This window comes from Miniopterus schreibersii, assembly GCF_964146895.1.
Source record: "Miniopterus schreibersii genome assembly, chromosome: 2".
NCBI classification, from domain to species: domain Eukaryota; kingdom Metazoa; phylum Chordata; class Mammalia; order Chiroptera; family Miniopteridae; genus Miniopterus; species Miniopterus schreibersii.
In genome coordinates, this window is record NC_138102.1 from 154,270,470 (window position 1) to 154,290,584 (window position 20,115).

Genomic DNA, 20,115 nt, shown 5'->3' on the forward strand with positions numbered 1-20,115 from the left:
AACTACATATCTGGGCCAGATAATATGGAAACTGCAGCACATCATAACCCACCTATCACCCAGAAATCCTCGACTTTTGAGCTTGAGGCATTAGCTGGATAGAACTTCCAGATTTTCACCCGCAGGGACAGGATAACCAAATTTGCCTGTGAGATGGAGACTGAGTATTTGGTGACCAAAAGAGCAGACTGTGGTATATTTGTGCTGTTTATCATCTATTTCCTGCTCTCTCCCTTCCAGGTTCATGGTAGGATCACACTACCTGGCCCCATTATGATTGGGGGAAGGGAGGGGACATTGTGAATATAAATGGGGAATAAAAGTGTCATTCCCAGTCCAGAATATTGAATTACTGGTAGTAAATCTGACTGGGCTTGTTTTCACTCTGCAACAATAACGGGTAATGTTTTACGTAGGAATGACACTATCAAGCTATTTCCTAGGGTTAGGACAACATGAGACGTAGTCCCAAGATAATCCTCAGTGTATGTGTAGCATGAGTAAAGTATAAATCTTGTTATCTGAAGCCAGAGACTTGAGGGTATAATCTGCCTGTCCTGGCTAATACACACCGTATGCTGTTTTCACGGTTCTATGACCTTAGTTTTTCTCTGTGATTTTTGTTATATTATGAAGTCATATAGCTTCATACCTGAGACAACCTAGTATTTCAGCACCCAAAAGAGTATAATTGCTAAGATCAAATTTGTAAAATTCCCTGTGTATTTCCTCTCCCAAGCCATTTATTAAAATGCCATTGAAAAATATTTAATAGAAGTGACCTTTATCTTGGGGATGCAGTTGCATACTTAGAAATCTCCATTTAAATTCTATACCTAATTCTGTTTTCCTAATTCTTAGTATAGTTTCTTCCCATGATATAAAATAGATCCTTTAAGTAAAGTTGATTTCATTTTCACCTACCAAGTTTTGTTATTAACAAATGTTGCTGAGAATTCCTTGCATTGTTATTTATGACACATCCATAAATGGTCAACTGTTTAATGTAAATAGGCCAATTGAGTCTTTAATGCCTTCTAGGACATTAAATCAAGAGGAAAAAAAAAACTTATGGAAAAATTCAAATAGAAACCAATGCCTTTATGCAATGAAAAGTAACTCAAGCATAAATACTTTTAAAAATTCAAAAATTTTTATAAATCTTATACCACTAAAAATCACTACACATGCAATAACACATTTATAGTCAGCTATTTGCTTCTCTTATTTGATAAATAATATTATAACCCAGACATTAACATAAGAATTATTATTAATATGAGGAAGTCCCATATATTTTAGCCCTTTAGCTCTATTTTTAGTCTATCATAAAATTCCCAAACTTTAACATTGAGTTTACATAAGTATATTTTTTTTCTCCAAAATATACCATGGAAAGTAAATGGTACGAAACTGAATAAATAGTTATAAAGCTCTCAGGGGAGGAGAGTCAGAAGAAAAGTATAAATATGTAATGGATGTGCAGTTTTATTACCTGAGTATTTAACAACTCCTCACACTTATGTGCTTGTTTCTCAATTGCAGAAATGTACTGTTTTTCAATAGCTTCTACTTGTTGCTTAACTGAAGACTGTAGTAGTGCCTAAAAGACAAACAAACAAAAAGCCATTTGGATCACAGACAAAACTCAGAATCTACGGTTGGCATGAGAATTTTTTTGACAGTTGTACATATCTGAAATATGATCCTCTTCTGCATTAGAAAACACACGTTTGCGAATATTGAAGCACATTCATATATAACACTACTTTAAGCTTTCTGGTTTAAGTTTTCCCGTTACCAAGACTACAGCTTTTTTGGCCAGATGTTCCTTCCACACACCTCTCCTTTAAAAAGGCCAAGTCATAGAAGATGATAAAGAGAGTGAGCAGTTCTGTTAAATATAAATTCAGTTTAGTGAAGACCACACAGGATGAGAAGCGTATGAAAGCTGCTGAAAAAAAAAAGAAGGGAAAAAACCCAGACATATTTCACTGGCTGACAAAATCTACATCCTCTCGGCGCACTGTAATACCCATGGGCCAAGCGTGATCTTCAAGACCACAAGTCAAGTAAAAGCAGATGGAAACTCTGAGCAATTTCAAACATAAAAGAACTGCCCCCCAGGAACTTCACATCCCTGTGAAAAGGTGTAAGTCAAAGTGGGGAAGTCAGTAAGAATCTCAAGGCAGTACTCGTAAAAAGTAATAAAACTTGGGAGACTGGACAAAACCAAGTGGGTAGTGTAAATGTTGGAACCTCACTCAGTCAGTTAAATACAAAGACATTAACGCTGTTCTAAGGGAAGCCAAATCAGCATTTGAAGATGTTCCACCCACTCACTTCCTTACGAGATGCTTAGAATATTATCTTTTTTCTCTTCTTTTTTAAGCATTATATGTTATACTTAACATGTCCCCAATATTATCTTACATACTATTTATAAACCCCAAATTATTCTAAAATATGCACTCAACCATATATATAAGAACTCTTAAGCAAATATTCTATTTTTGAAGGTCTATCTGGATAATAAACTACTCAATCAAAATAGTAAGTTGAAACAGACACACGTCTTATAGAAAACAGACGTTTGGCACATTCTCCAAAATATGAAAAAATAAGCCAAATCTCTTAAATAATCTCTGTTATGAAAATAGATTTACTTGGTTGGAAGCAACATGCATTAAGAAGCTAAATAAGTCTACATGTATTTAGATAACACTAAGATAAAATATTTTTTAAACCTCTGGATAAGCCTCAGATTTTCAGATAATTAACTTTCTCTTGCAAATGTTAGACGGTCTGCTGATGCTACCATTCCCATAATTCAACAATCATCACTCTAAAGCTGCAGAATTACTAGTAAACTTAGTAAAGGAAAACAGGACTCTGACTGAGTTTTAACCAAAATAAACTCAACAGTGGAATTACTACAAACAAAGGAGGTAATTTCCAAAAACTATCCTCACAACTAGAATATTAACCATTATGGACATTCTTACAAATACACAATTGGTACTAGCTACCTGCTTTTATGGCTTGATCTATTATTATATAATTGGATATTTATTTTCCAATGTAATACACCATAAAAATCACCTTTAAATTTCTCATATATTGTAAATATAAAAGTGAACATTAATCTTAATATTTCCCTGCAATTTATTCTTTCTCTGTAATTGCCTCTACAGATATCAAAGACACAAGGAAGCCTTCCCATGGGCTTATACAAAAATACAAAAAGATATATCAAAGAATTATTTCCTTTATATGACCTTTTTAAACTATTTCAACACATATAAAGAATTAAGACTCACGATGTGTAGAAGCAGAAAAATAAAGATGTATACAAACATGGTATAATGAAAAAAAAATGCTACCAAAGGCAGGGAATGTTTTATTAATTTTCAACATATTTAGGTTTTAGCCACAGTTCTATCAGAGACTTTCTGTTTCATCTCAAGGAATTTAATTTACTGAACTTGAGGAAAACTACTTACCACACTTCTTTAACAATAATTTTAAAGGTGTGAACAAGATTGTGGGTACCTTTAGTACAGGAACTATATATTACTCATCTTTATCACGCATAATTTCTTATACAGTTCCTTTCAAGTAGTAGACACATACAATAGCTATTTGGTAATTAATGACCCTTGTATTAAGATTAATATTTTTTTTAAGTCACAATATGAGTGGTACCAATATTCACTGAAAAGTTCACCAAGCTTCAAATTATAACTGCCAACTTCAGTTACCAAATTTGTTGCTGAGTACATTTAATCCCTACCAAGGATTTCAACTTTTTGTTATTATTTTAGACTAGAAATGTCCATTCTTTCTACTCTACAGGATAAATTTTGAGTAAATAAAATAGAGTGTGGGAAGGACTACAAAATCCTTGGAAGGGAAAGTATGTAATAAATTCTACAATTATTAGACTCATAGAACACAGATATTAGGTCAAACACCACCCAAAACCAATATAATATATGCTGGAATTTAAGTGAGTAGAGAAGTAGAGCCACAGCAGACTACTGCAACCCAAACTATACTCTGTTATCCCAACAAATACAGTTCTGTTCTTGAGCTTGAGAGCATCATGCTAAGCAAAATAAGTGAGATGGAAAAGGGCAAGAACCATATTGTTTTACTCGTATGTGGGATACAAAGCAGAAAGCAACATGAACAAATAAAACAAACTCACAGACACAGATGACAGGCTGGTGATTATCAGAGTGGAAGGGGAGTAGGGGGAAGATGAAGAGGGCAAAGGGGTCAAATGTATGGTGACTGAAGAAGACTGAACTTTGGGTGGTGAGCACACAATGCAATATATAGATGATGTATTACAGAACTGTACACCTGAAAACTGTGTAATTTATTAATCAATGAGACGCCAATAAATTCAATAAAAAGTAAATAAAAAATAAGTAAAAGTATAGTGTAAAAGGACCTGGGAGCAGTTTTTAACCAGTGTGCCTCAGAATTGTTAAAACATGTAATACCACAGCTTTTATTCACCCATCTACTGATGGGCATCTGGGCTGCTTCCAGATCTTGGCTACTGTAAATAATGCTGCTATGAACATAGAGGTGCATATATTCTTTCTGATTGGTGTTTCGGATTTCTTAGGATATATTTCCAGAAGTGGGATCACTGGGTCAAAAGGCAGCTCCATATTTAATTTTTTGAGGAAACTCCACACTGTTTTCCAAAGTGGCTGCACCAGTCTGCATTCCCACCAGCAGTGCACTAAGGTTCTCTCTTCTCCACATCCTCACCCGCATTTGTTGTGTTTTATTGATGGTAGCCATTCTGGCTATATGGCTATAAAAAAGAAGGAATTCTTGCCCTTTGCAACAGCATGGATAGACCTGAAGATTATTATGCTAAGCAAGATAAGCCAGTCAAAAAAAGACAAATACCGTATGATCTCACTTATATGTAGACTCTGATGAATAAAATAAACTGATGAACAAAATATAACCAGAGGCATGAATACAGGAGACAGACAGCTATCAGAAAGGAGGGCTGCTAGAAGAGATTAGCCAAGAACATGCATGCATATATTAATAGCCCATGGACAAAGACAACAATGTCGTGAAGGTGGGGGGCTGGGTGGAGGAGAGCAAAGGGGGGAAATCTATAATAGTGTCAACAATAAAAAAAATTTAAAAAGCCCAAAAAACAAAAAACAACTACCATGCAATACCTGAGTACTAGTCAGGGGCTCTGACCTCTTTTCCCTTAGATTGGTAAATTAAAAAAATGACAGCAGCTAATACAATAACAGCCATCCAGTGTGAATAAATCATTATACCTAAGTTCTTTTGTCAGATCGGCAAAAAATATATTTTTGGTGTGCTCCAGAATTTTAGTAATTAGCTTATATGTGCCACAAGATGAAAAAGGTTGAAAATCATTGCTCTAGGGAAAAGACTTCAATCTGGACTTAAGGCTTTCATTTACTCAAAAGTGTCTCCATAGTCAAGTTCAGGTCCCTAGTCTCCTGCTACCCAGGCTGGCAAAAGTTAGGCAATATTCAGACCCTGTAAATTCAACCTTTGGGGAGAATGAAGGTGCATGTTTCTCAAGAGCAAATTCCAGATATCTTGAGTAGTGATAGTAATGGATTTGGCCATATTTCTTTTTAGAAAGCAACAAAGGAATTGTGACTGAAAATTATGGAAAAATGATTTCAAAAAAGATTTCTCCTTTCCTTTTTCCTTAATTTAAAAAAGGAGAAGTAACAAGGTCATGTTGAGGCTGCTGAAAATCTACCCTGTTACAGATCTCAAGCATTTGAAATTGCAGTGATTCTCAGATTTTTCTACGTATTTGAATTACAGTGCAGAAGGTACCATACAATTCAAAAAGAAAAATGTTAAATTATGGGTGTAGATCTAAACATGGAAATTCAATACAGTCTAGCCATGCTATAAAGTGTTTTAGAGTCTCTGAAAGCCAAAGAAAATCCTCAGAACTGAGGGAATCATTCCTGTTGGCCTTGTTGTTAAGGGATTCTAGTAACATAAGAGTTGCTACCTCAAACACCACAAAAGTCTCCCAGTGAAAATTTCTTTTGTGCCATGGACAACACATTAAAATTAAGAAGTTTCTAAAATTAAGTACAGCGCAGAGGCTCTGCATGTCTGCCTTCCAGATACTTTAAACTTCTGAATAGCTGCCATATGGATATGCCTCTCCCTCAGATGCCACAATATTGTTCCTTGTGACTTGAGTAAGAGCTGCAGTTTCATTGAGAGACAGAGAGAGACAGAGAGAGACAGAGAGAGAGAGAATTCTAAAACAATCTTTTCAGAATCTTTCATAGGGTTAAATGAAAGATTTAAACACTTCAGTGTTTAAACAACCTGGTTTTTAAACACTAAAGACCCTTGCACCTCATTTTCTGAAAGATCAGAGACCATGGAAAAAAGAAGCCCATCAGGATGTCAGAAATATTTGGCCTACAAACACATGCATTAACATTCCAAGAAGGCAGTACAATTTGTTGAATAGAGCCCTGCATCAAGCTTTGAGGGAACTGGCTCTTACTTAAAACTCCTCCTCTGCTTATATGTGTTTGATCAAGGCATAGTTTCTCTGTCTTACATTCCTTATCTAATCAATGGGAAGAATAAAAGAGTTTCTTCATTGCCAATGATGAAGGAATAAAGGACTTTTTTGAAATCATAACAGTTAATTTAATTTTTTATATTGATGATATGAAAAGGTGGTATTGTTCTAACCATTTGCTGTTTTTTGAGAGCTAAATTCCCTACTTTTTCATGACAAATGAAACTCATGCTCTGTGGATTTAAGTTAGGATCAATATTATCTTTTAATTACTAGATTTAAGACCATTAAAGTGAAGAATTTTCCTCCAAATTAATCGAAATTCATTCATCAAATAAAGATCTCAAAGATTAGAAAGAACTTTTATTTTCACACTAAAAAGCAATTAACATTGAGAAAAATTAGGTTTCAATTAAATCAATTTTATAGAAGACACATTGACAAAGATTAAATTTTCCTTTTTTTTAATCATAAAGAAAATAAAATTATGAACTTAGATGATAATGTAAGACACTTCCACTGGGTTCTTTTCCAGATAAAAGTTAACCATATATTACAGATGTTATAGTACTCAGGGTAATATGTAAAATACTTAAAATCTTTTTGATTGGGCAGCAATTAGAAGTGCCATCCCAGGACTGGAGCAGGTGACAGAGGCTCCCTCCAGTGCCAGCTCCTGTTTGTGTGGGGTTAGGGAGAAGCCCAAGGAGAAGGGACAAGGTCATCTAAGTGGCTCAGAGGAATTGTTAACACATTAATTGCTATGGAAGTATCTGAGTCTTTTAAGATGGCACAAAGTGGTGCTTCTGGCTGAACGTGAGCACCAACATTAGGTTGTCAGAGTGGATTAATTACCCCCAAAAATTTGGTTACGTGAATATCCTGCTAAACACCAAAAAAGGATATCCTTTGAACTTTGTGCTTTTGACTACATGGACAAAATCAGGATCTATATGGATTATTCCTCACATGGAATTCCTTTCTCATTGCTATAAAGCAATCTGATAATCAATTCACTGCAAATTGGAGACATGACAATTTTAAATAAATTATCTCACCTCTGGAAAAGATAAAGCCTGGGGAGTAAAGGGGACTAATACCCAGACCACAATAAGAGCAAAATTTAATTTTTACAATTCATACTTGCATGTCTTTTGAATATATTAGGGAAAATCATTCTATCTTTTAATAATTTATCCTTGGTATAAGATGTATATTCTCATATGTCAAATTTCCCCAGAGCTGATTAATTAGAACTTAAGGATAAAATCAAAACCAGCCTTCTATTTTGACGCTGGGTTGTATACTAATTAGAAATGTTACACCTTAAAATGCTATTCTCCCAAATGTCACTGATTCTTATGTCTCTGCTTTCCTTCCTCAGAGTCTGTGTTTTATAGTTAAGAGAAAACAATAAAGTTAACCATTCCTCTCATATCCTTTCAAACAGGGAAAATTTTAAAAATTTAACAGTGGTTTTTGCATACATATCTTCAATTTGGACTTAGAAAATTAAATGAATGTAAGAATAACTTTCATCAGTTTATCTTTTCTGCCTTAAGAACTATGGTACGTATCCCTTCACTAACTGGAAAATTAGTGGCCAATAAAACATGAATAAAAATAAATCTGTAACACACACTTCAACTTATTCCTAAAGCCTAATTATGAAACTCTTTTCAGGCAATATCTAAAACTGAAAATGCCTGAATCCAGAAAGACCCTGATGACAATTCAGTTCATTAGAATAATGAAAGATTAAGATCCACATAACTGATCTATTACATTAACTGGAATAGTTACAGAAATGATATTCTTCACAGATGCTACTATATAATCACTCCTCCAGCATTATTACTAGAGGTAAAAAACCTGTTGAATAAGCTTAGATAAAAGGAAGATTTGAAAAAACTTTCAATCCCATCAGAACACATCAAGCTTCACTGCGGTCAACATGGAAAGACAGTATTATGCATAAAATATACTTATGATAGAAGAGCCTGAATTTTTATGATAATAAGAATAAATCTATAATTAATACCTAGATGGGAAAGGACTGCTATTGATTAAATTTCCAAGTTTGATCAACATCAGTCACAAATATTAACCTGACATGATATTCATTGGAACCCATAACACTTAAAGAGCACTTCACAAGGCAAGCGAAAAATAACTAATGGGGAAAAGGCAGGTCTTACATGTCTTAAGAAACTACTAACTAAATAAACTCTAATCACTTAACATTTTTTAATCACTGAAGAAATTTCTCAAGGTCTGTGCTGAAGCAGAAATTTGAAATTTATATCCTCAATACAGAATATTTTCCCTTCATTCCTTTAACTATCAGGCTGATGATCCAGTCACAATATAAAGGCAAGTCTTAAATCTATATTAGAACAAGTTTTCTTGCAAGGTTTCCAATGCCTTTTGGTTTTGGCTCGGCTAGAAAAACCACAAGAATAGCCTTGCATGCAAAAGTCTGGCTAAGCCCAGGAAACTCAGAGCACACAAGAATTATTCTCAACTACCAAACCTTTTTCAGTCCTCTGCTGAGGTTAAGTTTGGTGGAGGGATAAGAACAGACATGCCAAGTCTTTATTTCCAAACCAATCACTAGTATCTAGCATGCTGTTAGGCCAAACTCTATTGGCAACAGCAAACATCTTTATTTGTCCAGGAAAAATCTGATCATACGATAAAAGCTGGAATTTATGAGAATCCTTTTTCTATCAAATAACTAAAACTATAAATTTATTTCATTCTTTTGGATGAACAAAATACTGGAATTCAAACTAAAAGATATATGACAAGTCTCACATATCTTAATTTTTACTTTCCCCTTTGCACAAAAAGTTAGCAATCTCTAATCAAAGGGAAATATCAAAAGAAGAGAAAACAAAGTTGTTTCCCCCTCCTTGGAGCAGAACTTTATACAATACAAGTAATTCTACACCCTGGGAAAAATTGGTCTCCTAAATGTAATATGTTCTCTCTTATAAACTAGTACAAACAACTGAAGAGTTCAAATAAAACATTAGCAAGTGGGTGCTTTTGAAAAATGGAATACAACAGGCATGTGATACTCCAAGCTGGCATTTAACATATGGTACACTGCTAAAATTCAAAGGAATCCTTACCAAAGGTACTTACAGCATATTTAACCTTTACAGAAAATTCACAGAGGACCATCACACTCAGTAAAATCAAGGTTGGGTAACATTGGAAATGAATATATCAGTAATTTCAATCAAGATAATTTCAGAACAACTTAAGTTTATGTAGAAATTTTGCATTATTTTTTACTAGAGGCAGCAGAAAATTTGTATGCCTAAAGACTCTAATGTAACAGATTTGATATTCTGAAACTTAATGCAAAATGATAAAATATTTATATTAAATATTCTCTTTATAAAATGTTCTAAGACTTAAAAAAAAAAAAACCTGCCCATTCCTTGCTTTCTCATTAAAACAAACAAGCATTTATAAACACTATTCATATAACTAGCACTCATTGGCTTTTGGCATCTAGGTTTCAATACACAGAATTTAAAGAACATTAACTCAGTCAAGCTTCAGAAACAAAGAATATAAAAGAGAAATAGGTGTGTATGTCTATGTGTCTAGTTTAGAGTAGATATCTTGAAAAGTGTAGATTATCTGTATGAAAGGATGACATTTGTAAATATACTCCATTTGGCCAAAAGCATGCACACAAAGGGTGAGAAAAGAAAGCTCTTAGAGTTTGAGAAGAGGGTATACACCTTAGATCATAATAGATATAAATTATTTGGTGTTTACATATAAATATTAAACCAAACTGCATTTTTTTTGCCTTTTTCAGGCTAGTTTTCTGATCACTATTTTTGCTAATCTATCAACTGTCAAAATTCAACATTTAAATATTTCTCCTATCTGCTATGATTTGAAAAATGTCTAATCTCTTAAGTTTATACAACAAAAACTTACAGAACTTGGTCTTAGAACTTTACCCCAAAGGCAAGGGAAGTAAAGGCAAAAACAAATGAATGGGACTATATAAAACTAAAAAGCTTTTGGACAGCAAAAGAAACCGCCAACAAAACAAAAAGGTAACTAACCAAACAGGAGAAGATATCTGCAAACAACAGCTCTGAGTAGGGGTTAATATCCAAAATATATACAGAACTCATACAATTCGACACCAAACAAACAATCCAATTAAAATAGAAGCAGAGGACTTCTCCCAAGAAGACATACAAATGGCTACCAGATATATGAAAAGATGCTCAATTTCACTAGCTATTAGGGAAATGCAAATCAAAACTACTATGAGATACCACCTCACACCTGTTAGAACAGCTATTATCAACAAGACAAGCAATAACAAGTGTTGGAGAGGTTGTGGACAAAAAGGAACCCTCATTCACTGCTGGTGGGAATGTAAACGGGTACAGCCACTACGGAAAACAGCATAAAGGTTGCTCAAAAAATTAATAATAGGGTTACCATATGACCCAGCAACCTCTCTTCTGGGCATCTACCCCAAAAATTTGAAAACATTTATTCGCAAAGATATATGCACCCCTATGTTCATTACAGCATTATTCACAGTGGCCAAGACATGGAGACAAGGGAAGTGTTCTTCAAGAGATGATTAGATAGAGATGTGGTGCATGTACAAAATGGAATAATAGTCATAAGAAATAACAAAATACTGCCATTTGTGACAACATGGATGGACCTTGAGAATATCATGCTGAGAGAAATGAGTCAGTCAGAAAAAGCTAAGAACCATATGCTCTCACTCATATGAAGGGTATAAAACTGAAACTCACATACAACGGTATGGTGTTTATCAGAGGAAAGGGTAGTAAAGGGCGCCTAATATATGTCAATGGAGGATCATTTGACTTTTCGTGGTGGGCGCACAATGTAAATATGCAGAGCATGTATCACAGAAATGTACACTTGAAACCTACATAATCTTATTAACCAATGTCACCCCCAATAAATTTAATTTAAAAAGAGACTGCAATTTAATTTTAAAAATAAATAAGTTGAGCCAGAACCCAGAAAATAACTTGCAACTGTAACTTCAGTATGAAAGAAGAGTTTCAAAAGGGAAAGCTCTTTTTCTAACTGACCTACCTTAAAGCAAACACCACATTAAAAAAAAAAGAAGAAAAGGAGAGGAGTCTGTTGTCACTGCCTTGAACAGTCTGTATATAGTAGCAAAACAAAAATGATAACCAAAAAATATGTCCGTATCTTATTTGTGTCAAATTGGATTTTTTAATGAACTAGGCTCAAAGTAAGATAAAATAAAAAGATGTTGAACTTAATTTCTTAAGCACTTTTCACTCACTGATAAAGCACATTAGCAAAAGTTCCAGCTTTCAACTTTAACACAGTCAAACTAGTACTTCTTTTGGAAAATTCCCCAAAATTATTAGGATAAAAAGAAAGTAATTTTAAGAATGTGTCAGCATCTAATATGGCTTTACCTCAAGCATTTACAAACAATATACTGGGGTGGGCAAAAGTAGCTCTACAGTTATAATACAAATAGATAATACAATAATAAATAAAAATAATACAAGAATAAACTCTGTGTTTTGTGTACTCATAATTGTTAACCTACTTTTGCCCACCCCTGTATTAATCCAATAGAGGTGTACAGACATAATTCTGAAAAGAAAAACAAGGAGCAATACAGTACATCTATATTATATATGATGCAATATATCACATCTGTTTTAGCAAATATGCCTGTATTTTTTTCCATGTATGAATTTCTTTGATAGTCTCTCTGTGCTATTATACCAATCCTCCATTATAAAGAAAATTTTTCTTACTGTGATCACTTATCCTATATTTAGGAAAGCAATAAGTTATATTTAAAAAATCTTAATACAGGATAAATTCTACTTTCTTAGTTATAGCTAAAACTTTTGATTTTTTTAAATTTCCAAAAACAAAGAGTAGTCCATCCTACAGTGAATTTGGTTCTGTTAGAGTATCTCTCATTTTTCTTAGATGGAAAAATTTCCCAGTGATTTCAATGGGAAACTTGCACGTGCATGTATACATCCATCAATCCACACGTGCACACACACAAAACCTTGACATGTTTGATATTAGATGATACAAATGGGAAAATATGGCAACAGGCTGAAATAGATAGAATATATTCACAGACAAATAAATATGAAGGGAAATTACAATAATCATTAACAACCCCGTAGGAGTAACAGAATGACTTCTAGAACTTTAAAGAAAGTGCAACCAGCTAGATTGCTCCTACATCAACTGATTTAAATTTTCAGAAAAGATACCTGCCCTGGTATACGCATCTTTAAAAAACAACAGGAGTAATTTCTTATATGCTGCCAAAGTGAGAACCAAGGGGTTAAGATACCCTTATCCATGACAACTGCTGAGGGCATCTTAAACAAATAAGCATCACACTAATACAACTAGTTACAAGCTTTAAAAAAATACATCATGGGTAGTAATCTTTGACAGTGAAAATTACAGAAAGAATAGTGAAGTCTGAGCCAGTATATATACCAGACAATGACATTTTCAAGGAAAAAATGCCCAATTAAAGTAAAGGAAAATTCTTACATTACTTGTAATAAACAATCTTAGATGTGGCGTGCTCCTGTGGAAAGCCTTCCAAGATCTACATTTACTTTACTGTTGTTAATTATCAGGATAAAAGATTTTTTAAATCATGGCATAAAAGAGAAAAAATAAACAAAATTAAGTAAACATTATGGGAAAAGTTGGCATAAGTAGCGCATTAGGTTAGTGTTAGCTTTGTTTTCTTCTGTACTTTGACAGAATTTCACATGTCCTTTTCATCAATCTGGAGCAAGCTATTTATTTTCTAAAAGAACAAAAGAATGCTGGATTTTTTAAGGGGAACCCATGGCTAAGAAGGGCAGGGCGACAATCTCTTTCACTTAACTGGTTATTTCCAAAGATTAAAACAAGAATCCACATTGTATGATTGTAGTAAACTAATTAATAATCAGCTGTAAGTAAGCCAATTAATAATCAGCTGTAAGATAATGACAAAGTATTGAAATTACAATGCTAGAAAATTGGTATGTTCAGTATAAAAACAATAACTATTACAGCTAATATTTATTAACAGCATTATTATTAATCATGCAACGTATCCATTATCTCATGGATCTTCACAACACTCCTATGAATAGGTTGTATGGTTTATTTGCTAATTTACAAATAAGGAAACTAGAATTCATACATAAGAAACTGCGCAAGGTCACACTGTCAGCAAATACTTGATACAGGTCTGTCTGACTTCAAAATAATCATCTCTCCTAATAGAAGTACTTCATAGAATAAAGATTTATAAGTTATTATATATCATTATTAAATGTAGAAAAAGATAAGAATACATAATAATAGTGCAAAATACTTTGGTGTTTCAAGTTGTTTAAATATGAATAGGTTGCAGATTTTTTTGACCTAGTTCCTGCAGTAGATGATGTGAAGTTGTATGAATAGTTACTAAAAGAACTAAATTCCAGTTTGATGAGGTCACCTAATCCCTTAAATACAGGACTAATTCAAGTTGAGTAAGAATCTTCAATTCTTTGTGAAAAGTTTTAATCATAACAAATCTTATTTCTATTTTTAAATCAGAAACTGCTGATCACATCATTTGGGAGCTTTAAAAAGTACTATTTCATTTGAATGGCGTTAGGTACACAGATATGGTAACCAAAATATACTACAACTTTAGGGTGTATTTTTAAACTCTGATGCCGATGTAAGTAACTGGATGGGTATTTAGATTATTATGGTTTAAATTAATATCTGAGGCCATGATAATCTGCTGAAACAAAACCCCCAAACATATTCCAAAATTTAAAAGAGGAACAATACCATTCAAACGAACAGTCCTACTTTTAAAAAAATGAAGTACTAAAACATGTAAAAATATGAATATTGAAAACATTATGCTAAGTGAAAGAAGCCAGTCACAAAGACCACAAAGCAATGATTCTATTTATAATAAAGTGTCCAGAAAATGCAAATCTATAGTGACATCATGTAGATTAGTGGTTACCAGAAGCTAGGAGACAGGGTAGTTGGAAGGGAGTGAAGAGTGACTGCTATTAGGTAAAAGGTTTCATGTAGGGATGATGAAATGCTCTAAAATTAGACTGTGATGATGGTTGTACAATTCTGTGAATATACTAAAAACTGCTGGATTATAAACTTTAGGTGAATTTTATAGTATGTGAATTATATCTCAACAAAGCTGTTCAAAAAATTATAATATATTAAAATAAAATAGTATCACCAGCCTACTCTAAATCAAAATATATGATTTAATAAACTTCCCTCTGTAGTAATCATTATTGGATTATTACTTCAGGTTCTTGGAAATCACAGTGAAAAGTGGAGAAAAGTTTTCTGTATTATGTTTTAGACTGATTATAGTTTTTGAAATACATATGTACTTAACTAGCTCCAAACTGTTTCAATAGTTTAATGTCCTGTAATCAAATTGTTTAATAAAGAAATCCCTACACCTTATAATGGGGTGGAAATATAGAAGTAGTAAATAAATTTGGAATAATCATAATAAAAATATCACACCATCACTGACGTTGGCATTTTACCAGTTCAAGTTAAGTGTAGAAAGCCTTACTTCCTCCCCTTTAAGTCCTATATTTTCCTTTGTTTACAACATAATTTTTAAAAATTTTCCCTTCACATACATCAAAACCTCATCAGACAATGCTATAATGTTTTATTTAACAGATGAATATAATTTAAATAACTTAAAAAAAGAAAGTCTACTGCATTTATCCATATTTTTCCTCTTTCCTTTGTTTTTTCCTAATGTTCCAAAATTCTTTACCATTCCTTTTATGTAGATAATTTCCTTAGCCATTGTTTTAGGGTAAGTTTTCATGACAAATTTTCTTAGTTTTCCTTCGAAAGCATATTGATTTCCTTCCTTCATTCTAGAAGTATATTTTTACTGGATATAGAAATCAGGATTGATAAGTTTTCTTTCAGCACTTGTTCCATTTCCTTCTGCCCTCCATGGTTTCTGGTGAAATATCCAATGTCATTCTAATTGTTTTCTTCCTGTAGGTAAAATGTCATCTTTTTCTGGCTGCTTTCAAGATTTTTTTTCTTTATCTTTAGTTTTCAGAAAGTTTGACTATGACATATGCATTAGTCAGGGTCTCTAGAAAAACAGAACTAATAAGATATATATATATAGGTCGACAGACATTTTAAGAAATGGGTTCACAAAATTATGGAGGCTGGCATATTCAGCATCTGTAGGGTAGACTGATAGACTGGAGACCCAAGGAAGAGCCAATACTGCAGTTCAAGTATAAAGGCTACCTATGCTAGCAGAACACCTTCTTGCATAGGGTAGGTCAGTGTTTGTTCAGTAAGATCTTCTAATAATTAGATAAGGCCCATTCAATCATGAAGGGCAATCCACTTTATTCAAAGCCCATAGATTTAAATGTTAATCTTATCCAAAACACACCTTCAACAGAAACATCCACAGTAATGTTTGACCAAATATCTGGGCACCATGGCCCAGTCAAGCTGACACATAAAATTAACCGTAACAATGGGTCTTGGTGTGGGGTATTTTGTTTGTTTGTTTACCTTGTTTAGAGTTCACTCAACCTCTTGAGTATGTATGTACTTTCATTTCTTCTGACAAATTTGAGAAATTTTCAGCCACTGTTTTTTTGACTATTTTTCAACTAAATCCTATTTTTTCTTTCAAGGACTCTGATGACATGAATTTTAGATCTCTTGTTATAATCCCACAGATCCCTAAATCCCTGTTTGTTTTCAGTCTATTTTCTCTCTATTGTTCAAATGTAATGATCTCTTTTGCTCTATTTTCAAATTCACTGATTCTTTCCAATGCTTCTCTGTGATGCTTTTGGGATCACACTGTATGTATTTATTTTGGTTATTACATTTTTTAGTTCTAAAATTTTCATTTGGTTCTTCTTTATATAATCTATTACTTTGCTAAAACTTTCTATTCCTTTGCTGAGATTTTTTACTTTTTCATTTCTTTCGTGTTCATAACTGCTTGTTAAATCACTTTTATGATGGATGCTTTAAAATCCTTGTCAGAGAGTTCTAACATTGGTGTCAGCTCAGTGTTGGCTTCTGCTCATTCTCTTTTTTCACCCAAGATGAGATTTTCTTGGTTCTTCGTAAGGGTAATATTGAAACCTGGACATTTTAAATTGTGTTTTAGCAGATTTCCTATAATATATTACTCCAACAAGGAAAGAGGAAAATGGCCTGACATGCAGGGCTGGGCAAGGGGTACAAAGATCTCTTCACTATTGCTGGACATGGTTGGGAGTTCAAGTATTCTATCAGAACTTCACTGATACCACTCTGGCTAGGAGAAGTAATATGCCACCTTATTTTACCCAAATGGCCTCTACTGACACTATGTGGGGTGAACGTTACTACTACTGAGCAGTAAAGTCCTGACTCTCCATTAAATATCCCTTCATACCTCACCAAAAGGGAAAGGGAAAAGGGTCTCATTACCATCAGGGTGGGGTGGAAGTTTAGGTTTCTTACATGGCCTACACTGACACTCAAAGGGGAGGGACTTACTGCCAGTGGGAACAAAAGTCCTGGTACCCCAGTCAGCCTTCTTTGACACTGCCCGAGTAGGGAAGAGGGAGGGTATATTATTATAGTCTGGTAAGGGTGGAAGTCTAGGTTCCCTAACTAGCCTTTGTTGGCAGGGATGGGAGTGGGGCTGTAGTTTATTCCATGATGTTTGGCTGGAGTAGAATACTTATTATTTAATAGTTTTCTGCCTCTTGAGATGGAGGCTTTCCTTGTCTTTTGTCTTTTGTCTTTGGGGTAGAGAAAACAGGCTTTTCTTGAGGATTTCTGTCTGTGCTCATTTGGTGTGTTGGGTTTTTCACTTCTCCAGCACCCTGTCTAGGGCAAATGAGGCACAAACAAACAAACAAAACCCATATTCACCCACCCACCCACCCACCCACAGGAACAGGGAACTCAGCATAATGTAGTTACTTGGATCCCAAGGTCTCAAGCCAGTCTGACTTTCTTAGTTAAACTTTCAAGATACTATGTCTTTTTCATACATTAAGGTCCAGGGTTTATTTTTTAGCTGTATTTAGTAGAAAGGAGAAAAAATGTCTAATTCATGTATCTGGAAGCAGAGGTAAATGCAAAAATAATGCATCTTCTTGTGCATTATTTTTAGGCTTTGTCATTTTTGTTTTACTTTATTTGGTATGTTTTACTATCTTTTCTAATGAAATCTGTTTTCAAACTCCTCAATAATGTTTCAACTCAACTTGGTGGGGATAAAAAGACTGATCATATCTAATCCAGGGTATGTCAAATCCCTAGAAGCCAGAAATGGTGGCAGGAAGGTAGCAGATTCTGTAGCCCAGTTGCACATTTGAATAAATAACTGCACAGGTACGAAACGTGAAAGTGTAAAGACCTAAAAAACTGAACCGCCAGGAAAGATATGGTTTTAGGTTCCTTATTTCCTATATATGCATGCACACTTCTGGTATGTGCATATACATGAGTGTGTGTGTATGGTATATATATTCCATTGGACCAAGAACTTGTAAATTTTGTTCAGTGTTATATCTACAATAGTCCCTGGCATAAAAACAATGTCAATAATATTTCTTGAATTAAGGAGTGAAACCCAAAGAGAATATTCACACTATTGCTGTTCTCATAGAAGGTGTATTTTGGTTTGTTTTTGAGTTACCTAATGATTAATGACTCACCTGTCAAAATGCTTATATATTTTAACAAAATAAAACTTTAAAAGATATTAATGAAAGTTGCTGTCTTAAAAAAAGAGAAGTATAACAAAATAATTACCACATGAACTTCTCAAGCTTGAATTTTAGAATTGAAAAAACACTAGTTTTTTTCTTGTTGCAGTATGAGACACAAATCCATACTTAAATCATAGACATCTAATCTACCAGGGTTTTAAAACATTGCCTATTTTTCCTATCTGAATTAGTTGTTTTTTCCCCCATACTACTATGAAGTTGATGCTCAGTGTGTTTTCAGATCACCCAGCTTATCAAATTTTATGTGATAATTAACATATTTGATGTTATTCCTCCTCAGAATATTGTATATCATACCAAATGTGAAGCTGATCACTAAATCAATATATGTAAAGCTATATAAAATGTAATACCACCAAAGTTCGCTGCTATAAAAGAACTTATGTATTTTGCATGTTAATTGACTGTAAGTACATATGACAAATAAAATATAACTTTGTAGACTATCTGATTTGATTCCCAATCCTTTTCAGAAAATCATAATACCTTATGCCTGTTATTTTTAAATCCTCTCTTTTTAAATGAGTCACAAATAATGATACTAGACAAAGAGGAGATAAAATGGTAGCTCACAACCAAACTTCTTCAAAATACAATTTGCAAAATATATTTACAAAGTTTTCACATATGATTTTAACCACATTAGTTGGCAGTGTTGAAAGTAATACACAATAAACATGTTTCCAGCAAAGGAAATATATGAAGCTAGAACCAAAAAGGATTTAAATATATGAAATACTGAGCTTGTTCAGAAATACACATATGTACAATGTAAATCCTTTCAAAACATTTCATTTAAAATTCATAAATAAAAAGTAAAATATAGATTCATCCAAGAATATATCACTGAATACTCCAAGGAGAATTATGTAAATTCCAGTATTTTAATTCTTCCCACCAGAGAAGAATTAGGGGGAAAAAAAAGAAGGTTCAAAATAGATCCTATACTTTTCCCCAACTCAATAACTAAAGCTGGTTTATATTAGCAGAACTAAAAGTTCACATTACAGAAAGAGCCAATAATCACCACTGTAAAAACCAGACATTTTTTAATGACCTTCTCAACAATGGCACCAGTTTCTATATTGGGCGTAGTCCCAAAAATGACCTTTCATGTCCCAAGACCTATCTAACAGACTATTTTATGGAGAGGAGCAAAGCTTTTCACTTAAAGTAATTTTAGATGTTCTTTTTTTTTTTAAATGAGAGGGAGAGGGAGGGGGGACAGAGAGAGAACAAGAGCAAGAGAGAGAGAGAGAGAGAATCATCAATGTGAATGTGAGAGAAACATCTATTGGCTGCCTCCTGCACACCCTCTACTGGGGATTGAGCCCAAAACCCAGACATGTGCCTTGACTGGGAACTGAACTGGCTGGCAACCTCTTGTTGCACAGGGCGATGGTAAACCACTGAGCCACACTGGCCAGGGCCTTCGCCTTTTTCTACTTTTACCCAAATGACTTATTACAGTAATCTTTTCCACACCAAATTATCAACTAACTAAAATGACTGTAATATCTATCAAGTCTAGGGATAACATTTAATCAACAAAATATTCCTATATTCCACATGTGGTGAAGGATTTTTAAAAAAACATTGAGTGTAATAATGAACAATCAAAAACAAACCTAGATC

At 33.7% G+C, this 20,115-nt stretch overlaps 1 protein-coding gene across 3 annotated transcripts in view; it reads right to left on the minus strand.

Moving 5' to 3' along the window:
• Positions 1–20,115, minus strand: part of CCDC91 (coiled-coil domain containing 91) — a 232,734-nt gene that overhangs the window by 94,428 nt on the left and 118,191 nt on the right. For all 3 annotated transcript variants that reach the window (XM_081127169.1, XM_081127171.1, XM_081127170.1), the window contains one exon: positions 1,496–1,603. In XM_081127169.1, coding sequence (XP_080983295.1) covers positions 1,496–1,603 — 108 coding nt within the window. The remainder of the gene's footprint in view (positions 1–1,495; positions 1,604–20,115) is intronic.